The following is a 24,210-nucleotide window of genomic DNA, read 5'->3' as shown; positions in this document are numbered from 1 at the left end:
GTTTCAAATTCCTGCTTAAGGATAGTTTCAATCCTCCTATCATGTACATCCTTCAAGGCCGCTCTTCCCTCTATGGGGATAGTCGTCCGTTTGGAGACTACACATACAAGTGCATCCTCCTTTGGAAAATGTACACGCTCTATCACCACCGGATCCAGAGGGTACAGGCCTTCCAAAACCCGACCTCTTTTGAAATTAGTCTCTGGGGTTCCCCACTCATGATCAATCAGTTCTTGAATGGCCTCCATTACAGGGGAAAAACAAGAGGTCTTACACAGAGAAAGAAAAATGGTATTCTTCTTTGGCTCAGACATGGAATCTGTCCCAAGTACTTCCAGCATTTTCAAGGTCTGGGAAATCAGGGCCAGCAGTTCATCTCTATGGAAGAACCGTTGCATAGTCCTATACTGTTCTAATCCTGGAGGAATTTCACCATCCTCAAGAGAGTCAGGATCGGTGTCATTATCCGTGCCATCCGGATCTTTATCTGGTAGTTCCGCTGCCACTCTAGGAGTACTCTGGCGCTTACCAGTAGATCTATGCAAGGTTTGCACTTGCGACTCTGCCCTGGGAGCATTGGAAAGGGTTGAGGACTGCACCTGAAGAAAGGATTGCAATCCCTGGAAAAATTCTACCCATGAAAATGTAGAAGAATCCAGACCAGGAGGTACCTGAGGTGTACTCACTGAGCTGCCTTCCCCTGCTGAAAAACCAATTAGGGGAGCTCCAAAATCAGGGCCCCACCTGAAAAGTCTTTACCCAGATCTACATATGGCTGGGAAGAACCAGGCTTAGTGAAATCAGAGGAAGATAACTCTTCCTGAGCCTCCAAACAGTGCTGGCACAAGTCAGCAGGCACTCCTGGTTGAGATGCCCGAATATGACAGGCAGTGGAAAGAGAAAGACACTTAAGTTTCTTAGATATAGGCGCCATTAGACCGGCAGCTCGCTGATTGAAGGCTGGAAGCATGCATCTAGCTTCCCCCACCCCACCCCCAGACATCCAAAATACCTAGGTATACAACTTAGGCATCGCACACCTAGGCATCGTAAAAAATAAAATGCACAGCAATGCTCAACTCGTGCACACAGGTAAGTGGACGGCCACTTAAGGCACTGCTTAACTTGGATGCACAGGCTAGTAGGCTTGCCTAAGCGTCCAAAAAGCATCCTAAAGAAAGCACGTAAAACGCTGCTGAGGCCCACCACGTGGCGTGCAGCAATAAAGCCTCAGAGCAGGGCCTAGCCTACAGAGGCTGCTCAACCTGCCAAGTTGCCCCATCCCTCGACCTCCCACTGAGCAGTACGAACTTCGGAACTGTGCGCCGAGCACGGAGACCGAGGGGAAAAGGAAGCTCTACAGCAAACAATCCTCTCTCTCTGTCTCTGTATTTTTTTTTTTAAACACTTACCTGAGCTCAACCTCACCCAGCTGAGTACAGAGACAGTATCCGGCAGCAGAGGGAGAGAACATTTGCCCACACCACTGCACTCGGGTTCCTGCACCTGCTGCCTTTCAGCTGCTTAACAGCTAAGTTCACACCGGCTGAAAAACCAGCTACCGGACCAAGGCATTCATCTAAGGGGCCAAGATAATCACTTCAGGAAATCTCAACTGGGGGAGGGACCTTTAGTTATCAATGAAGGAGAGCGAGGCAAATTTATTTTCCTTTTTTTATTTTTTTATTTATGCTTTTGAGGTAGAAATGTAATACAATAACAATCAAAATGGTTACAACTATGTCATGTACAGAGCCACCCTAGAGACAATAAAATTGTAACATTACATTTTGAACACTGATTATCAACATATATTTAGAAACAATACGCTAACACAGGCTGGATCAATGTTCTATTTTGTCTTACAGGCCCTCCCTATCAAGAAATCACTGTTCAGGACTCCAAGTCATCACTTGTGCTCAAGGCATACAAGATATATAATGCTGTAAACCGTATTCGCAAAAAGAGCGATAATGGCTCTACAAAAGTCCTAAAATCTGTAATATCATAAAAGCTGGCAACATAAATAATAAACCATCAAAAATGGAACCTCTGTTGCAAGTGTCTAAGTTTTAATGCTTCCCACTCTTCCCCACCCTCCTCCCTCCTCCAAATCTGGTCTGCTGTCCGATTCCATGGCCTCATGGGACCCATATCTATAATAGTGTCTAGATACACTAGCAATACATATTTGCCCTAATGTTTATGTGTCTCACCCCTCCATGCATACCAACATCGCCAGCAAAGGTCAAATGTGGCTAACTGTTTCCGCCTGACAGCGGTGAGTTTATTCAGATAACATACTGTATTCAATCGTTGTGTGACCCTAGCTATGGTGGATACTTGGTCTGATTTCCAACAGCACGCCAGTTCCATTCGTGCCATTATAATGGCTTGTTGTAGAAAGTATTCTTCTTTATGAGGTTGTGTGTCTCTAGAAATATGTAGTAGAAATACTGCTGGATCTTTATGCACTGGAGAGCCAATTATATCTGAAAGTAATTGTGTCACACTGTCCCAAAATTTCATCACTATAGGGCATGACCACCATATATGGAAATAGGTGCCTGGCTCTCCACATTGCCTCCAGCACTGAGCTGAAACCTGAGGGTAAAATCTATGGAGTTTCGATGGTGTAAGATACCATCGATATAGCATTTTATAGCCATGTTCTACTATCGAAAGGCAATGGAGCAGCCATTAATAGCCGAAAAGGTGCTTGCCCATTGCGGGGCCGTTAAAGAAATCCCTAGATCTTTCTCCCATCCCTGAATATGGGATGGCTTGGTTGCCAACTCTCTATTTAAGAGAGAGTATATCCTGGAGATGACCTTTGTGAGTGAACTGCATCACAGAAACCCTCAAATAAGGTTTTACCTTTCTGCAGATCTGTGTGCACAGCCTTTTGAGATATATAGTGATGCAATTGACAATAGAAGTAATGTGTGTTATTAGGCAGGTCAAATTTCTGCTTAGCTCCTGAAATGTTCACATACGCCCCTGGCTCCAAACGTGTTCCAGTCGTGTACACCCCTGCCTCTCCCATCTCCTGGCTATGGCTCTCGCCATACCCGGTGTAAACCCTGGATTGAGAAAAATAGGGGTTTGCATGTAAATAGCCCGGGAGCCATCAGAGATATTTTCCATGTGTCCCACATGTGCAGCGTGTGTAGTATAGTCGGAGGGCAAATTTCCGGCAACCATCTATGCTGTCTAGGTAACCATGCTAAGGTGGCTAAGCCTGCCCCCTGCACAAGGTCTGCTTCCAACTGGACCCACCTCTTGTCAGTAGTCTGACGATGGCAATCCAGCAACGATCGCAATTGTGTGGCCACATAATACCACTGAAGGCATGGTACCCCCAGGCTTCCCCTAGCCTTGGGTAGATATAAGACCTGTCTACTCACCCTCGGAGGTCTCCTTTTCCAGATAAATTGAAAAAGCTTTTTTTGCCATCCCCGGATAGCCCCTGATGGTATAGTGATAGGAAGGGTCTGAAATAGATAGCCCAACCTGGGCAAGATATTTATTTATTTATTTATTTATTTATTTATTTAAGGGTTTTTTATATACCGAGGCACGTTTGCAAAACATCACCTCGGTTCACAATGTAACATAACTTAGCAACAAGCTTTACAATAATAGCATTTTTTTTTTTTTTTTTTAACAGGGAGAGGGTTAACAAGGGCAGGAGTAGATAATACGAGGATTATATACATATGTACACGTTAGTTTTAACAAGTGAGTTCATCAAAACAGTCAGAATAATTAGCAGGGGAAAGTATTAAAAGGGGGGGGGGGGAAGAGGGGAGTATACCCACAGGGGGTGGAGGGTAGGGAGAGTAAGTAGCGAGAGTCAGGGGCGAGAGTAAGGGGCGAGAGTCAGTCGGGTGGTCATGTCGCATCTTTGGGGGGGAGTCAATTCGTTAGTCAGGGTATGCTAGTTTGAACAGCCATGTTTTAAGATTGTGCTTGAATTTTTTGTGGCAAGGTTCCTGGCGTAGTTGGGAAGGCATTTTATTCCAGTGGGCGGTTCCTTATATTCCTTATAATATTCATTTTAACCGTGGCCACTTTACCAAGCCAAGAAAGGTTCAGCCTCTCCCAATCCTGTTAATCCCACATAATTTTCCCCCAGATACCCTCATAGTTGTATTGGTAAAGTTTGTCTAGTTCTGGGCCAAGTTGTACACCCAAGTATTTTAAAGTGGAGGGGACTAGTTTAAATGGGTACTTCTTGTTCAAGCTATGGAAGTGGTCTGCAATAAGCGTCACATTTAGTATTTCAGATTTATCAACATTTAACTGGTATCCGGAAACGGCGCTAAATTTTTGAAATTCTTGCACTAATGGTGGTAATGAGCTATCTGGGTGTGCTACAGTGAACAAGATGTCATCTGCATACATGGAGAGCTTATACTCCTGTGTTTCTACTTTCATGCCTTGAATCCCTGGGATGGATCTAATTTTAGCAGCTAGTGGTTCCAGATATAGCGCAAACAACAGAGGGGATAAAGGACACCCCTGCCTAGTGCCTCGAGCGATCTCAAATGGCTTAGCGTATCCCCCATTCACCTTAATGCATGTGCTGGGCTTGTGGTATAATTTACAGATCCAGGTGGTAAATTGGCCCCCTAAACCCACCTTGTGCAGTACAGCAAATAGACAGTCCCAGTGCACAAGGTCGAAGGCTTTCTCCGCATCTACAGTCAATAGCACTAATGGTGTTGCCGAAGACTGGGCCTGCCAGATTAAGTTCATTACCCTGCGAACATTGTCCGCTGCCAACCTACCCGGAATGAAACCTGTTTGGTCCGCATGTATCAAATGTGTAACAACAGATCCCAATCTCTTTGCTAGAATTTTGGCCAATATTTTTAAATCTAGATTAATGAGGGATATGGGTCTATACGATCCACAGATTGTCGCATCTCTCCCAGGTTTGGCTAAAATAGTAATGCCCGCTCTATTAGCAGCTGTAGTAAACTGTCCTTCATCCAGCAAGTGGTTGAAAGCAGCTCGTAATGGAGCAGCAATCCGCGCATTAAATCTCCTATAGAAACCCACAGAGAAACCATCTATCCCTGGAGATTTACCCAGTTTCAGGTCCTTAAGGGTCTCCTGAACCTCCACTATAGAAATATCCTAATTTAAACGAGCTTGTTGAAGAGCATCTAATTGAGGTAATTCTATATCCTCTAAGTATGTCTCTATCTCAGTAGCAGTGATATCTTCCCGTTTAGAGTATAGTTGTTGATAAAATTGTGTAAATCGTTCTCTAATGCTATCATTGTCTGATAACACTTCCCCTTTAACACCCCGAATTTTCAAAATTTGATTTTGGGTGGCTCTTGCTTTCAATTTCCTGACTAATAGGCGGCTCGCTTTGTTGCCCCCTTCAAAAAAGTTTTGTTTTGCCTTATCTAAGTGGAATATTGTTTCTTTATGGGAAAGATCCTTCAGTTCAACCCTCAAATTTTCAAGCTTTTTGCCTGTTATGGATCTGGACTCCATTTGTGCCTTATCTCCAGCCTACCAATCCGCTGTAATAGATCCACCCGTTGTTTATTTTCCTCTTTACGTAAATGGGATGCTCGCAATATTAATTTACCTCTGACCACAGCCTTAAGGCACTCCCAAACCGTAGAAGCAGCAACATCCTCTGTGGTATTTTCTCTTAGATAATGGTCAATATCAGTCTCTAATTCCTTATAGAATATCATCAAGCAGACTTTCATTAAGTTTCCAAAAACGTTCCCCTGAGGGAGTTCCCAGTTCCTTGAACTGTATCCAAGTAGACGCGTGGTTGGACCACGTGAATAGTTCAATTCCTGTGTTTTGGATATGACTGATTAGTGCTTTATCTACTAAAAGATAATCAATCCGAGAGTATGACTGATGTACCTTAGAGTAGAAGGTATAACTTTTATCTCCTGGGTGAAACAGCCGCCAGGCATCAATTATATGCCATTCCCTCACTAGTCTTTTAAAGCTCTTTCCATGTGCGCTACCAAATGCCCCTTTACCACTGCTGGAGTCTAGAAAGGGGTATCTGCTGAGATTGAAATCGCCCCTTATTATGATGTAGCCGACCGCCCATTGCTGTAGTGTGCCAGAGACTTTTTGTAAGAATGAACCCTGGCCCTGATTAGGTGCATAGATATTCATTAATGTGTAGAAAGCAGACCCCATTTTGAACTTAATTATAATATAACGTCCCTCAATGTCCCTGAGTACTGATATCACATCAATTATCATATCCTTAGCAAAGAGCACCCCCACTCCCCCATACTTATTATCCTTAGTGGCTGCCGCAAAATATTGCGTCTGATATTGCGGAGATGCCATTAGCTTCTCATATCTCTTTTTTAAATGTGTTTATTGACACAATAATATATCAACCTTTGCCCTAATAAGGTCCTGGAATAAATTGTTCCTCTTATAATAGGAGTTCAGTCCTTTTACGTTCCAGGATAAAATTTTTAGGTCACTCATCTTGATACCGTATGTAATTTATAGGACTTATGGTAGGTGTCTATATCGTTCACAAGCACAAACTGGAGTCCCTGTGGGTTTAGCATATTCCAATAGACAAACATACATTCACAAATAGGCACAATACTGTGTCTCTCTTATGCGCCAGGATTTGTAGGTCTTCCCCCGACTGTCTGCAAAGCCTTTTGCCACCAGACTGCACTCGTTGCCATCTTTGAGCTTTGTCTAAGGGATGTTGTTGATTAATCTGCTTTGGAATTCCATCTATGTTGTTTATCATGCCAGTTGCTCGAAGAAGAGTTACTGCTTTGTCCACCCTCTGGACTTTGGTAGATACCCCCTGGATGGTGATCAATAGTCCAAAGGGGAAAAGCCATCTATATTTATAATTATTTCTCGCAACACTTGTAGTACTTCGCGGAACTCACGTCGTCAGCGGATAGTAATCGGAGATAAATCCTGGAAGATTTCTATTTTCTTGCTGTGCCATTGAAAGTCAGGTAATTTCCTAGCCTGCCGTAGAACCTTCTCTTTGAGCGTGTAGTTATGGAAACATACCACGACATCTCTTGGCACATTTCCTTTAGGTTTGGCTAGTGCTCTATGGGCTCTGTCCAGTAAAATCTGCGGTGGGGTTTCATCCGGGGTGGCTTGCAAGTCACTAAGAAGAAGGTTGCAGATGTCCGCTATTATTTTTTTCACAATCAGTGTAGGGCTCACCTTCAGGGATCCCCCTGAACCGCAGTTTCCCTCTCCGAGACCGGTTTTCCAGATCCTCCAGCCTTGCTTGGTGTTCATCAACCTTCTGCTGCATATTTTTAAGCTTCTGCTGTGACTGTTACAGCCTGCTCTTGATCTCCCATCTGGGCCTCTAATATATCCACCCATGCTCCCAGGTTTGCGTAGTTTCGCCTCATGTCAGCCGCTAAAGTTTGTATCTCATCTCTGAGGGTGCCCATCCCCTCCTTGATTTCACTGAACCACTGTTGAAAATCTGCTTTCGATAATGCTGAATCAATCGCGGATTCCGGCGATTCAGTTCGCGTCTGTTCCCCTGGGGAGTCGGGCCTCTGCTCCACTGCTGCCTCATGATCTGTGAGGCCTGCCCAAAACTCTTCCGGCGCGGCAGTAAAAGAGAATTGTTTGAGGTCGACGGGTTTTTTGCGGACAGACATGCCTGTAATGTTCCTACACACAATTGCTGTGTTGGGAGCCCGAATCAAGGGTTATAAATGCTATTTTTGGGGGTTTTTCCAAGCGTTGAGGAGCGGAGCTTGGGCTTCATGCTGCCATCGGCTCGATGACATCACTTCCTCTCCCTTTTTTTTTTTTTTTTTTTTAAATCGAAGCAATCCCCAGTAGGGAGATGCACGTCCACCATCTGCTGGAGACTGATAATACTGGCAGGATGATGTCATTGCAGGGGTATATATACTATGACATCAGTTTGCTCTATCTCCATCTGCTGGTAGAGGTGCATAACCTACTTGTTCTGGATTCATCTGATTGGACACTAAAGAAAGTGTGTTTTTTGTTTGTATTAACAATTTGCTTTTCAGTTGACAGGGATAATTTGGAATCTTTTAGCTCAGGTGATTCTTTACTTATAGGCACATGGACTACTTTTGCTTTTATTGAAACCTCTCTGATTGGATGCCCTAACTTTCCTGCTTCATTAGTATCCTTGGAAAATAGCTCCCTCCAAACCATGCACTGTTGAGCTACTGCTGGCTTTCCCCTTTGTTCTAGTTTAAAAGCTGCTCTAACTCCTTTTTAAAAGTTAGCGCCAGGCAGCCTGGTTCCAACCTGGTTTGGTGGAGCCTGTCGCTTTGGAAAAGATTCCCTCTTGCCCAAAAGGTTGCTCAGTTCCTTACAAAACTGAATCCCTCTTGCTTGCATCATCATCTCTTCCACACACTGAGACTCTGAAGTTGTGCCTGCCTGTGAGGACAAACACACAAACTCTAAGCTATTTCCTGTCTTTTGGTTTGCTTTTTATAATAAACACACACATACTAAAGAATATACCCCAATAGTATACCTCTCCCAAAAACTTTTTAAGTTCTTACATTTTCCAAAGCAATATGTACCAATCCTCTTCAGCCATCAGCAAGATGATCTCCTCTCAGTGCTCAAAACAGGGGAGAGGTGTTTCAGGGGGTACAGACTGGTGTTGAATCTTTCATGCATACTTTTTCATCTTAAAAAGTATGCATGTAAATTCTCTCAGCAAAACCAAGAGAACCAAACAGCAGATTTAATTGTATGTGCATAGTTCTGCCAAGATAATTTTTAAAGCGAACTTTTGCACATTAGTCCACTTTGAATACTGGTGTAACTTATGCAAATATTTGCCCACTAACGTATGCACATTACAATATACTCCCTATGAGGACAATTTCAAAGCTTTTCCTAGAAGTAAAGAGCTGTTTATCTGCAAGAAAGGCCCCATCGAAAATTGTGCCTAGTTCACTCACTGTGGGTAAAAGTACCCACATTGATCACAGCATGGCTACTTTTACCCACGTCCAAAAAGAAGCAGGGAAAGTCTGCCCTGGGCTTTCAATTTGAAAATCCAATGCCGACCCTCCATAGGTACATTTTCACATGCTTCAAAGTAGGTGAAAATGTACACAGGGAGATTCAGCCTCATTCCCACCATCAGCCAGATTTGGAAAAAGAAGTCTTTTGCTGAATACGGTGGAATACATGTGGAATTTCCTTGCATCCACCTTACATTTCCAAACATGTTTACCCAAAAAGAATTTGCAGGAAATGAGGGAGAGCAATTTAGAATTTGGGATATTGTACTTTTCCCCCCCATATACAGGGGGGTAAGGGGTTAATAATCCAACTGTTTTTATGCTGGTAAACATGCTTTTTCCTGCATTTAAAACTTTTGATTAATGCACCCTAAATAAAATAAAAAAAAAAAAGGAAATGAAAGGAAGCAAACATTATCTCCAGGAAATTCATATATGCCCTAGGATCATAACATAATAGATGCTGACAGATAACAGTTTAGCTAATTCAGTTTGCTCAGTTACACCTACATGCAATAATTTAGCTTGGGTCATCACCTGTTCCTTGCTCTTACCACTGTCCTCTGGACTAAAACAAGATTTCCCAGCTGTCAGCTGTACAACTCAGACTGCCTGCATGGAAGAATAGATGAGCTGTTTTGCTTTCCATTCTAGGTGACCTGCCATCTCCCCACAATTATTCCCAATTACAAATAGATGCAACTCTGATTTGTCAACTCTCCCTTTTGGCCCACTACCTTTCTGTGCAGAGAAGTATATGTTTAAATACATAAACTATAATCCAGGCCTCCATTTCTTTACCATCTCTCTCCCCTTCTTCTTTAACTTTATATTTATTGCATTTGTATACATATACAAAGCAAAAAAACTTGCATACAGAAAATGAATACCAACTCATCAAGAACACAGGAAAAAAAACCACACACTGTTACGCGTGCTGCCCATGGCAGCCCTGCGGTGCAGTCCTCTCACCTTTCCAGATGGACTTCAGCTGCTGGCTCCTCCTCGCTGGCGGCTGCCAGCTCCGACCTCGGGTTCCCTCCAGTGCCTCCGGTCCTGCCACGCCACCCGGTGTTGCCAGCCAAGATATCCCTGTTCGTCGGGCCTCTCTGCGTGGCCCGCAGAGAGACGCCGCCATCAGCGCCGTGTCCCTTCCTAGGCATGTGCATCATTGATTCTTTTAAAGGGCCCACGGCGGGAACCTGGCCGCAGACCTGGATGCTGACGTCAGACTCTTCAGCTTATTAAAGCTCAGGCCTCGCTCCATAACGTTGCCTTTGCAACAGGTCTCCTCGTACTCAGAGTACTCGTTGCTATTCCTGAATCATCTCATCGTTGTGTTCCTGTCTTCCTGGTTCCCGGTTCCTGTTCTCCTAGTTTCTGTTCGTTGATTGACTCTGGATTTGACCACCGCTACACGCCTGACTATTCTTCAGCTTCTCTCCAGCCCCAGACCTCTGCTACGCCTAACTACTCTTCAGCTTCTCTCTAGCCCAGGACCTCCGCTGCACCTGACCACGCCTGCCTTCTCTGTGCCCTGACCATCACCTTGCTTGACTACGCCTGCCTTCTCCATACCTTGACTACTGCCTGGATTCACTACGCCCGCCTTTTCCGTGCCCGGACCCTTGCTTTGCACGACTACGCTACAGAATTTCCTGTGTCCAGGGTTCTACGTTGCTTGCCACAACTTCCGCTCACCGCCGGCTCTGAACCTAGCCTGTCAGTGACACCTCTCCTCGCCTATCCTCTGGACGTGGACTTTCAAGGCTTAGGCCTTCCTTTGCTTGGGTGCCTCCAGTTCCCCACTGTTCCTTTGGCACCTGAGCCTCTGAACTGAACTCAGTCCAGGATAGGACTGCGTCATCTACAGACTGCTGTCTCTGGGCTGAACTGCTATTCATCTCTAGCTAACCTCGAGGCCCACCTAAGTCCTGCCGGTCCCAGCACCCAAAGGCTCAACCCGAGGGGAACGAGGGCTGGTATAGGTGAAGCTCCAGTGGCTTCTAGCTTCAGCCCACTCCACCTGCTGATGGTGGGGACCCTTAGGCCCTTGCCTATGGGTTGCGTCAACCCCACCTCAGGCCAAGGGTCCACTTCCAATGCAACACACACAAAAAGAAATGGAGAAATTACTTACCTGATAATTTCGTTTTCCTTAGTGAGAGAGATGTACTCAGGACTAGTGGGTTAATACTCCCCTGCCAGCAGATGGAGACAGAGCAAGCTGACGTCATAGTATATACAACCCTACAGTGACCCCAGTCTGCCAGTATTCTCCTCAAAAGCAACTGTGGACAGACTAGCAAAAAAGCTGATTAAAAACAGATAACCAGAACTCTACTCAACCAACCATAAACACTGAACTCACATAAGATTCTAGGTACCCCCAAGCTAGGGACTGGACAAATACTTACCAGTAATCCCCTTGGGATCCATGGCCCCACAGGAGGACTACTGGCACACTCACGCAGCAGCCAAGGGCGGGAAGCTGAGTCCATCTATCTACACTACGGAAAACAAAATTATCAGGGAAGTAATTTCTCCATTTCCTAGCATGTAGACAGATGGACTCAGGAGCAGTAGGATGTACCAAAGCTACTCCCCAACATGGTGGGAGGCTGCCTGTGGTCCAGTCAACACCGCACGTGCAAAAGCTACATCCTCCTGGGCCTGCACATCCAGATGATAAAACCTGGAAAAAAAAGTGTGTAAGGAGGACCATGTCACAGCTCGACAGATATTATAACGTAGTAACATAGTAATGACGGCAGAAAAAGACCAAAATGGTCCATCTAGTCTGGCCAGCAAGCTACCCAAGGTAGTTACTGCTGCTCCGTGCAGGTTACACCCATGTTTCTGTTAAGGGTAATAACTGCCACTCTAAAAGTTAAGCTTTTTTATTTATTCCCATCCTCTAGCCTTTAGGGATCCACAATGTTTATCCCTTACCCCTTTGAAATCCTTCACAGTTTTAGTCTTCACCACTTCCTCCAGAAGGGCATTGATGGGAGACAACAGACTAACTTTCGCCCATGATGCTGCCTGAGCCCTAGGGGAATGAGCCCTAACCTGAGTAGGTAATGGCTTTCCAGCATCCACATAAGCAGTCATAATCACCTCCTTAATCACCTCCTTAATCCAATGAGCTGTGGCAGCCCGTGAAGCTGGAGCGCCCTGCTTACTCCCGCCATGGAGAACAAACAGGCAATCCGTCTTTCGACAAGACTCAGAGACCTCCAGATACCACATGACAAGACACTTAACATTCAAGTAGCACAAAAGGTGAAACTCCTTCACATCTCTGACCTTATCCAGGGATGTCAAGGAGATGGACTGATTCAAATGAAAGTCTGAGACTCCTTGGGCATGAAGAATGGAAGAGTACGCAGCTGTAAGATCCCCGAAGTCACCTGAAGGAACGGCTCCCGGCAAGGCAAGGTCTGCAGCTCAGAAATCCAATGCACAGAACATTTAGCCACCAGGAACACAATCTTCAAAATCAACAACTGTAAGGAAAGTCTTCGCAGTGGTCAGAGCATAGGGCCCGCCAAAAGGTCCAGCATCAAATTAAAACTCTGCAATAGAACCGGTAACCTCAAGGGAGGCCTAAGGTACTTCACTTCCTCAAAAAATGGGCCACATCACGATGAGACGACAAGGAAACACCATTCACCAGGCCTTTGAAACAGGCAAGAGCCGCAACCTGCAGCTTCAAGGAATTAAGGGCCAATCCTTTATTCAATCCAATCTGCAAAAAATCCAGAATGAGAGGCCTCAAAAAACCCGCACAAAAGCCAAGGAAGTGGAGAACTTGCAAGCGCGGAGTAAGGTGGAAATCACCGCAGAGGAATAACCATGCTTTAACAGGCGAGCCCTCTCAAGTACCAAAACTTACGACAGAATTGAGTCAGATCCTTGTGAAGAACCGGTCCCTGCTAAAGCAGACCCATGTGCGGCGGAAGATGAAGGGGGGCCTCCACTAGGAGTGGTCGCAAATCCACATACCACGGACGCCTCGGTCAGTTCAGCACCATCAGGAGTAATAGCCTCCTGTGGCCTTTGATCTTGCGAATTATCCTGCCCAACAAGGGCCACGGAGGAAAGGCATAAAGCCCACTCCAGCGGGATTCTTCGGCATTCCAGTGCCCTTGGGCCGTTAACTCCAGACAGTGAACCTCCCAACCATGGAGACTCAAATCTGTCGTGAGTACCAATCAGGCCAGATAATCCTTCTGCAACCACCACTGGAGGTGGGAGTAGATTTCCATCAGCAAGTGGAGCTGAACCACAAATCCTGAGACTGCAGGTTCCAACAAGATAGCAGAAAGTGCTGACGAGGACGCATATGTGCCTTTGCCCACGGCACCACTTCCAGGGTAGCTGCCATCAAGTCGAGTACCTGTAGGTTGGTCCACACTGTTGGGTGTATGGTGTTCATCAACTGACACTTGAGACATCAATCTCTGGATCCAAACTTCGGGGAGGAAAACTCCGCCCTTTCCCATGTTGAACCGGATCCCCAGATACTCCAACGACTGGGATGGTTGAAGATTGCTCTTGGTCAGGTTCACCATCCAACTGAGCTCCTGCAGTAAGGAGATCAACTTGTGTGTCACCAGACGGCTCTCTTCCTGAGACTTGGCTTGAATCAGCAAGTCATCCAAATATGGGTGCACTAGGATTCCTTTTTTTCGCAAGGCTGCTGCTACCACCACCATAATCTTGGAAAATGTTCTGGGAGCAATGGCTGTACCAAAAGGCAGCGCCCAAAACTGATAATGGTGCCCCAACACTGCAAAGCGTAGAAAGCATTGGTGTTCCAATCGGATGGGAATATGAAGGTAAGCCTCTGCCAGATCCAAGGAGGTCAGAAATTTCCCTGACTGCACCGCCGTTATTACACAGCATAAGGTTTACATTCAAAAATGAGTCACCTTCAAGTGAAGGTTGACCCGCTTGAGATCCAAGATGGGACGAAAGGAGTCCTCCTTCTTGGGCACAACAAAAAAAAACAGAATATCGCCCCATACTTTCTTGAGATGTGGGCACCGTAACCACAGCCCTCAGTCTGAAGAGCCTTTGAAGCGTGAACTCCACTGCCTCCTTTTTCTGTGGGGAGTGGCAAGGGGACACCATGAATAAATTCTATAGAATACTGCGAAATTCCAGTGCATACCCTTCACGTATCTCCTCCAGGATCCAATGGTCTGACGTGATCTCGACCAACCTCTGATAAGAGAAAGATAGAGAGTCCCCCTATTTCCTGTTCTGGAAGGTGGGTTGGCAAACCTTTACTGGGAAGCTCAGGAAGGTCCCCCACCCGTACCTGCTCCTCTCTTGGGCTGCCGAGGACGAAAGGACTGAGATCTACAGAAAGGGCATCTTGGGAAGATTGCCTTTGGAAGCTGGGTCAGCTGACCAATTTCACAACCAGAGTTGACACCTGGCCGCTATCACCAAAGCCACTCTTCTGGCCGAGGTACGGACCAAATCACAGCCTCCATCTGCTAAAAAGATGGAAGCAGGCTCCATAACTGCTCTGGAATTCCCTCCAGACTCATCAACCTCCTGAGAGAGAAGCAGACATAATCTCGCCACTAGGGCACAACTGGAGGCAATCTGTAAATTCATCGCCACTGCCTCAAAGGCTGGCTTAAGAATAGCCTCAATCTTTCTAACATGTACATCCTTCAAAGCCGCTCCTCCCTCTATGGGGATAGTTGTCCGCATAGACATGGCACCTACCAGAGCATCCACTTTGGGAAAACGTAAACACTCTCTCACAGCTGGATCCAGAGGGTACAGACATTCCAATGTCCAACCCCCTTTAAAAATTGTCTCTGGGGCATCCCATTCCAGATCAATCAATTCCTGGTTGGCATCCATCACCGGGAAAAAAATAAGAGGCAGAGCATCCGAATCAGGAACACCCAGCTGTTTCAAGGTCTGGGAAATCAGGGCCAGCAGTTCATCTCTATGACAGAATCGCAATATGGTTCGATACAGTTCCAGCCCTGGAGGATTTTCCCCATCTTGTTTTCCCTATCCTTCCTACTGCCTCTCTGTTCTACCCCCCGCACAGTTACATTCTCCTTGTTGAAATGTATTTTCCAATCTTTCAGTTATTATGTGAACCGGTATGATGTCCCCACTAATACCGGTATATAAAAGTTTCTAAATAAATAAATAAATCTTCCAGGGAATCAGAATCAACCTCATCAGTGCCATCTGGATTCCTGTCGGGAACACCCACAGGGAGCAGAGGCGAGCCCGGTGATTAAGCATAGAACTGGAAGAGGGAGGAGCCACCAGCAGAGGATGTGACCGGACAGAAATGGGGGAAGCGAAGGACTGTGCCTGAAGAAAGGCTTGTAAGCCTTGAAAAAAAAATTCTACCCGAGAAAAAGAAGCCGGGTCCAGACCAAGCCCAGAAGGAACTGAAGATGGTCCCACAGAGCTGCCCTCGCCAACAGAGGAGCCAGTCAAGGGAGAACCAAGACCTCATGTCTCCCCAGTCAAGGCCGTGACCAACCCATCATCAGAATGGAAAGAGCCAGGCTTAGCAAAATCCAAGGAGGACAACTCTCCCTAAGCATCTGAGCAGGGCTAACACAGGTTAGAAGCCAGGTCAGGCTAAGAAGCCCTAATATGACAGGCAACATAAAGAGGAAGATGCTTGGGCTTCTTGCTTACTGGATTCATAACTGCAGTAAATATGTGTTGGAATGGCTTGCGCTCAAAAATGAAATGCGCCCAAAAAATAAACACCTAGAAGAAAGCGTGGCAAGGCGCATGCACAACCTTTGCACCAAGTTAAACACGTAAAAAGGTTTGTGCGTGTTTAACGCACGCCTAAAAAACAAGCATACAATGCATGTGCAGAGCAGACTCACTGCACACACCGATGGCCTATAGAGGGCAGCAGAACACGCACAAGAGCATATGCAAACGTCCACCACGTCCTACCACACTGCAAGGAAAAAAAACAAACCTAAGTGCAGGACCAAGCCCACCGGGGGCCGCTCAACCCACCAGGCTGCCCAGTTCCCTAAACCCAATGGGAGTGGGAACGAACATCATCATGGTGCCCCATGAACAGAGACCAGAGAAAGTCCTGAAACACCTCTAACTATCTCTGATTCAGGTAAAACTTTCGCCTTTTTTTTTTTTTTAACCTTACCTAAGCTCAGCACTTACCGGCTGAGCGCAGAGACTGTCTCTGGCTGCAAGGGGAGAGGGCATCTGCCGTCACCGCTGAACTTGGCCTCCTGCACCTGCTGCCTTTCAGCTGAACTAGCAGCTAAGTCCATGCCAGGAAACCCAGCTACCGGACCTAGGCAGACCTCTGAGGGACCATAGAAATCGCCTCAGGAATTCTCAACTGGGGGAGGGACCTTTAGGTATCACCGCAGGAGAGTGGGGCTTTCTTTTCCTGAATTTAGAATTTCAATTGTCTCCTTTCAAAAAGCTCAAAGCAATCCCTATAGGGAGATGCACGTCCACCATCTGCTGGAGATGGAAAATACCAGCAGGCTGGGTCACTGCAGGGTTATGTATACTGTGACGTGAGCTTGCTCCATCTCCATCTGCTGGCAGGGGAGCATAAACCACTGGTCCTTGCTCCATCTGTCTACATGCTAGGAAAATGAACAATATAAGATGGCAATCCCCTCAAGGAAAACAACAATGCACGGTATGGAAATATTAAGGAGATATCAGGAAAATATAATAGCAAAGCAATTAGTTTTAACATGTTCCCCTTCTGATTTTACAAGCTGACAGGAATACAAATATGCTGGGAATTTACAAGCTGACCATAAAATGTTAATTCTATAACAATGATTATTATGTAGCATTGTTTGCCATTTTGCTTTCAATTAGAAAAGTGGCATATAAATGAAGAAAGATAAGTAAATAAAAACAGCAGAAAAAAGAACCTGTCCATAAGGTTCATTAATGTCTTTGTGCACAATTTTCCAGGCAACTGGCAATCCCGGCCACAACTCTCTTTCGACTCACAAGTTGGGCAGGAGCCAGAAGTGATGCAGCTTGGGCTGCAGGCACACAGCCCTGTACACCCATAAGCTAAGTACCAATATCTTTATCTTATATCTTTATCCACTCAATCGCCAACAGAGCGTTATCCCCATCTCAATATCGCCCCTCACACAAACACTCGGCCTGGCACTCTTCTCATTGACTTTATTCAATGCGCAATCCATATCCAAAAAATCGCACATCCTCAACGACCTACTCAACGAAACTAAACCAGACATCTGTGCTATCACAGAAACCTGGTTAAAAACCACAGACACAGTTCTTCTAAATCAGCTCCCCACCCAAGCTTACGGACCTCCTATCTATTCCAAGGATCAAAAAAAAAGAGGAGGAGGTCTGCTCCTTGCAGTCAAAAAAGGTTTAGGCCTAACACTACAGGCCTCCACTACATCATCCAACCTGGAATTTGCCTTCTTCAAATCTAAACACCTCCTAATCGGATTAATTTATGCCCCCCCCTGGGAATACTTGAGGCAGACCCTTCCCCATCATCGAACTCGTCGCCAAACATCTTAACACCGGAAAACCAGCGATACTTATGGGAGACTTCAACCTTCACGTGGACGTCCAACCTCACTCCTCCAACTGCGAAACCCTTCTCTCCTCACTTGGCTACATGGGTTTCAGACAGATTGTCAACGATCCCACCCACAAGGCAGGTCACACGTTAGACCTCATCTTCATAAATGAAGGAATATCGCCCACTACCAACCCAACATGCCTACCCGTCCCTTGGACAGACCACAGAATCATCTCCACGGCACTAGAGATCAAGGAACACCCTCCTCTAGCTACACACGTGACCTCAGTCTCCATCAGGAAACCCTGCTCAGGAGAACTTCTCAGCTCTCAGCTATCCAAAGAATTATTGCAACTAGATCTATCGGATATTAACTCTACCACAACTTCATGGAGTAACATTACCAACAGGGTGGCAGATCAACTATGCCCCATGACCATGAAAACGCTCCATCCGAACAAAGACAATAGGAAACCCTGGTTTACCCCCGAGTTGAAGTCACTTAAACAAGATCTCAGATGTAAGGAACACAGGCGTAAAAACCCTCAGCCCTTACTAAACCAATTACACCCCTAATACCAGACACACAAGCTTCAAACAAAGCCAACGAACTGGCGGTCTACTTTGAGAATAAAATCGACACCCTCATCGCACCACTCAAGGGGCCCTATCCTCAACCAAACTACTCAGCCACCACCGGCCCCCAACACTTACACACAACCCCTCAGCAACATAACACAAACCCAGCATCGCTTGCCACCCTCGAGTTGACGTCTGCTCTAGAAATAGAAAACATCCTCAAGAAGATGAAGCCCTCTTCCCACCCATCAGACCACATACCATCCAATCTGTTGTTCTCCATTCCTAACATCATCGCCAAACCCATTGCTGACATCATAAACTGCTCGCTGTCTCAAGGCCAAGTCCCTGTCCAATTTAAGCTGGCAATACTCAAACCCCTCCTTAAAAAACCCAACCTACCACCCACTGACCCAGCCAACTTCAGACCCATTGCTAACCTTCCAATGATCGCTAAAATCATGGAGAAGGTTGTAAATAGACAACTATCTGAATTCTTGGAAGAAAACAACATTCTCACCTCAAACCAATTCGGATTCCGAAAATCATTGAACACCGAATCACTTCTAACCTCTCTCTCTGACTCCATTCTCATCAATCAGGAAAAAGGTCAACCATTCCTTCTCGCACTATTGGATCTCTCCTCAGCGTTCGATACTGTGAACCATTCGTGCCTCATCCAGCGTCTTGCAGACATCGGCTTAACAGGAGTGGTGCTCAACTGGTTCAAATCTTTCCTTGAAAACAGGCACTACAAGGTTAGGATTAATAACAAAGAGTCACACCCTATCAGATCGAAGCATGGAGTACCACAAGGATCATCCCTTTCACCTACACTATTCAACATTTATCTCCTCCCTCTCTGCCATCTACTATCCAGCCTCAAGCTAACTCACTTCCTATACGCGGATGACATTCAGATCCTCATCCCGATAGCTGAATCTCTCCACAAAACATGGTCTTACTGGAACAGCTGCCTCACAGCAATCAACAACCTGCTCTGTAGCCTCAACCTTGTACTAAACAACAGCAAAACCGAAATCCTCATAATAGCTTCAGATAATTGCACCCGGCTCAACCCTCCTATTACTTCCCAACTCCCCCTCACACCGATCGACCACACGCCGCAAGTAAGAGAGCTTGGGGTGCTCCTAGACAACAGACTCAACTTCAGCAAGTTCGTAAACAACACCACCAGAGAATGCTTCTTCAAATTGCAGGTATTAAAAAAATTAAAACCACTCCTACACTTCCGAGATTTCCGCCTGGTTCTACAATCTATCATACTCCCAAAACTGGATTATTGCAACTCTCTCCTCCTGGGCCTGCCCGCCAGCACCATCAAACCACTTCAAATGGTCCAGAATGCAACGGCCAGAATCCTCATTAACACCAAAAAAAGAGAACACATTACCCCTATCCTCCAGAACCTTCACTGGATGCCTATAAAATTCAGGATACTCTTTAAAGCAATCATGATGATTCATAAGGCTCTACACAACATCTCTCCCCTCAACCTATCTTTTCGACTACAGCTGCACACCTCAAAGAGACCGATCAGAAGTGCATACCAAAACATGCTTCACACCCACCCGGCTACAACTTCACTAAGTAAACGAGCTTTGTCCACTGCTGGTCCCCTCCTTTGGAACAGGCTTCCGCCAGACCTCCGCCAAGAACCTTGCCTAGCAACTTTCAAAAAGAAGCTAAAGTCCTGGCTATTCACCCAAGCCTTCCCTGAGATCTAAAACTTGATGAAGAGACAGACGGTATCCATATCACCGTACATACACTTTATGATTGTGCACCCTGTAGCACCTGTTTATACCCTGATTCTGTACTTAGTTTTTATACCCTACCTCAGTTATTTTGTTTTTTGAATGTTCTCCCTCAAAGTTCTATGTTAACATGTTACAATGTATTACGCCCTTGAGGCGACAGTTCAGTTCCTTGTAAACCGGTGCGATATGTATTGTATACAGGAACATCGGTATAGAAAAATTAAAAATAAATAAATAAATATTTTGCCTTGTCCTCACTCCCGAAAAGGCAGAATATCAAGTGAAACCAACCAATCAAACAGAAATGAAATGGTGGCAGCTCGGGAAGCTCCTACTGCAAACTCTTTGAGGTTCCAAGGATGCTCCAAAGGGCCTCTCCCTACAACCTAAGTCATTTATGCATTTTCACTGACAGCTAGTACAAAAAGTTGAGTTGTCACAGAAACAAAACAAAACAAAACAGACTGTCAGTAAAAATATTTCTGGTACCTGTCCAAAGCATACTTGAATTTGGTTATGGTTTTCATGTCTGGCTATGCCAGATATCCACAACCCTCATCTCAGTAAAGTAATATTTTCTCATATATCTTCTCCCTCTTTCCAACTTTTATTTTATTTTTTATTTAAAAAGTATTTATATACCGTTTTTTAAAAAAGAAATTTTATCAAAAACGGTTCACAGATTTAAAACCAAAAATAAAATAATCAAAATAAAATGGAATTTTTAAACTTTACATAAAAATTGGTAATAACTAGACAGAATGCTAGTATATAAGGTTATTAAAAATATAAAAAGTTTGGAACCATGGGCTTATTGTTTTGGGGGAAAAGGGGAAAAAGGGGGGGAAGGGGAATGGGAGGAGGAAGGGGAAGTGGGAGAAATAGAGCGTAAAAATTATATGAGATAAAGGGGAGAAGGGTATGATAGTTGGAAACGTGTGAATGAGCAGGTATGTTGTAGTTATGTGTAGTATAAATGGGATTGTAATGGGTGTAACTATGTTTAAGAGGGTAATTTCGGTATTGATGATTAAGTTTAATTAGAAGACGTGTTGAATGCAAGTTGAAAAAGATATGTTTTGAGAGATTTTTTGAAATGTGCAGGGTTGGATATCGAGCGAAGATGGTTTGGTAAAGTGTTCCAAAGTGTTGGACCGGCTATTGAAAAGGCTCTTTTTCTAGTGAGGTCTAATCTGGCTTGTTTAGGAGAAGGGATATCTAGTAAATTTTGGTTAAGTGATCTTAAGTGTCGCGTCGGTTTGTATATGCGCAGTATTGAACAAAGCCAGGTAGAAGTATGATTATGGTTATGAATTAAACTATGGATAATAGAGAGAATTTTGTATTTTATTCTGAACTTTATGGGTAACCAGTGTAATGATTGTAGAATAGGGGTGATATGATGACGTAAAGATGTTCTGGTTAGTATCCGGGCTGCAGAGTTTTGGATCAGTTGAAGGGGGTATAGTGAAGAGTCTGACAATCCTAGGAAGAGAGCATTACAATAGTCTAAGCCAGAGAAGATTAAGGATTGAAGAATGGTTCTGTAATCTCGGTAAAATAGTAGAGGACGAAGATGTTTTAACAGACGTAGTTTGAAAAACGATTTTTTTGTAAGTGAGGATATGTGTTGTTTTAGAGAAAGATCTGAATTAATGTTTACACCTAGGCTTATAGCAGAGCGTGTTATGGGGATAGTAACATTATTAATTGTAAGATGTGATGGTGGACCTAATGAAGAATCAGAGATGGAAGTTAAGTATACGAGCTCAGTTTTTGCTGGATTCAGTTTTAATCGATTGTGGGAGAGCCAAGAGTTGATTGTAGATAAGTGAAAACATATCATATCATATCATATCATGCAACATAAAAATTATAAAAGGCATATATATAAAACAAAATCCAAAGAAAAGCAAAACATGCTATGTAAAATATAAACCATAAAAATACAATGAAAAAAAATTAAAAATTAAAATATAAATGAGTAATTAGGAAAACTACATAAACAGGAATTCCAAATATTCTTCCAGGACTTATTCACAAAGGACAAAATGCATTCACTGTATACTCCTGCCCATCCCTTACTAATAATTTATTTGGGGAGTGGAGTGGGAGTACATATCTTCTCTGATGAGTGCATCCCATCTCCTCTCCCATGCATTCGTCACTTTCTTCCTCCACTCTACCTCAGTACGGCCCTCTCATTTTCCTCTATTCCCCTCAATCCTCATACTCTTTCTCTCTTACCCCTCTTCCCACGCTCCTTCCTGTCTCCAAGTCCTCTCACCCTTCTCCTCTCCTCCCCACCCCTGCTGCAGTGCTCTCTCTCCTCTGTGTGGCCCTGCCACCAAGTACTAAGCACTAACCAGCAGATGCATCTTCCTCATATTGGAGTGTTTTCCTCTGCTGTGCTCTTTTCTCTCAGTAGCAGGGATTGGGATGGGGCTCCCTGCCGGCTAGCTCTGTCATACTATTTACTGTGTTCCCTGCAGCCTAACTCTAGAGGCTGCTTGTGCCTCTTAGCCATTTTGAAAGTTCTTAAGCTTTGCTCCACTTACTGGCACTCAGAATTGACTCGCCAGTGGCAAGCAGGTGAGTGCATTTTCAAAAGCCTTGCTATAACCAGCAAAATAAGCAGCAGTTGCTTGGTGAAAGTAAAAAAAAAAAAAATTAAAACATCATCTCTTTGCAGTTTGATATTTTTATGTGGTCTTGAAAACTCAAGTAGGTCATCTCTGGATAAATCTTAACTTGGTTCTGTAAGATATCACAGCTTGCAAAGAATCCAGATTTCTCAAGGACCAATAATGATATAGTATAAAAACAAAATAGGCACATACATACTTCTTTTTGCTTTTGTTTCAACATTTCTTCTTCAAATTGTTTTTGCATTTGTTCTCGTTCTTGTATCATGCGCCGTTCCTCCTCTTGCTCTTCTTTTTGTTTCCTTTCCTCTTCCATTAGTTTCTGCCTGCGTTTCTCTTCTACCTGAGCTGCTATGGCTTTCTAAAAGTAACATTTGAAGTAAAAAGAACAATGTTACAATTCCTGTTCCATGTATAACATGCAGTATAATATAAATAGATATGAATGTAAAAGTTCAAACTATTGTACTTAAATTTCCTCTGCATTGTATTAAAAAAAAAAAAAAAAAAGGGAAGAAACAGCTAATTTGCTGAAGAGAAACCATTTGGATCATACAATCTAAACAGCCTGTATTTACCTTTTCCATGTGAACACTGTTGCAATCAGAAGTTTTTTCACTGCACAGTGAGCAAAATATATCAGAATATAATTTCCTTCAAGGTTCAAGTTAAAGTTATAAAAACTGAAATACTTCATCTTACTTTTTTTCTATTTTCAACAAATGGATGCATGATATCCACATTTTTCTGCTTGCTACAGAAATTAAAGCAGCCCTTCTTTATAAGTGAACTAAGAGTAAATAAAATATATCTGTTTTATGAAGAATGTTTGTTCTAACGGAACACAACTCATCTAAGAAATATTAAGGGTATTTTTTGAATAGCTTGCATAGCATAAAGTCTGCATGTACATTATGCAAACAGATTTTTACCAAGTATTTTCAAAGTAAACTTGCATGCATAAAGTTTGATTTGAAAATCATCAATTGGCTGAGTACATGTACAAATTACCTTGAACAAAGTGACAGCTACTACAAGCAAGGTAGAACTATGCAGGGTAATGAAATAGTTAAAATGATTTAAAGCCTTTGTTTAAGAAAGACTGTCAGAGTAAAATATATTGCTGACTAAGGCCCAAGCAGGGGGAGAGTCTGGTACAAAGATAAAAACTAGCAAATGTATCTATTACTTTCTTTCTGTAATGAAAGAAGGGCTGTAAACCTAATCTCTCTCAGGATGTCTTCAAGGTTAAATTAGCTTTCCCAGAGGAGTTAGAAATGTAGACATCTTCATCTTATTATCTTCAATCAAAAGTTCTTATCTCTGTAGTTTACCTTTGAAAGAAAGTGCATTTAAATCTTGCATATGCCAAATCAATTTGGAATCAGTGATTTACTGATTTCCCATGTGCATGTCAATAAAGAGTTAACTAATAAAGAAATACCAGTTTCCTATGCTATGTTAGTAACTTTTCTTCAAAGCAGATGATGCATTGGCCAGGAATCGAAGTTTCTCTTTTTGTCTTTTTGTGCTGTACCATTTGTATTTTGCTGGCATAGAGACCATCAAGGGAAATGTTATTTATT

General features: G+C 44.0%; 1 protein-coding gene across 4 annotated transcripts in view; it reads right to left on the bottom strand.

The window, feature by feature from the left end:
* The window catches only part of CCDC66 (coiled-coil domain containing 66), a 237,977-nt gene that overhangs the window by 25,391 nt on the left and 188,376 nt on the right, over positions 1-24,210 (bottom strand). For all 4 annotated transcript variants that reach the window (XM_029600914.1, XM_029600915.1, XM_029600913.1 and 1 more), the window contains one exon: positions 22,824-22,985. In XM_029600914.1, the coding sequence (XP_029456774.1) occupies positions 22,824-22,985 (162 nt within the window). The remainder of the gene's footprint in view (positions 1-22,823; positions 22,986-24,210) is intronic.

This window comes from Rhinatrema bivittatum, chromosome 4, assembly GCF_901001135.1.
Source record: "Rhinatrema bivittatum chromosome 4, aRhiBiv1.1, whole genome shotgun sequence".
Classification (NCBI taxonomy): Eukaryota; Metazoa; Chordata; class Amphibia; order Gymnophiona; family Rhinatrematidae; genus Rhinatrema; species Rhinatrema bivittatum.
This window is presented reverse-complemented; position numbering and strand designations above follow the sequence as displayed.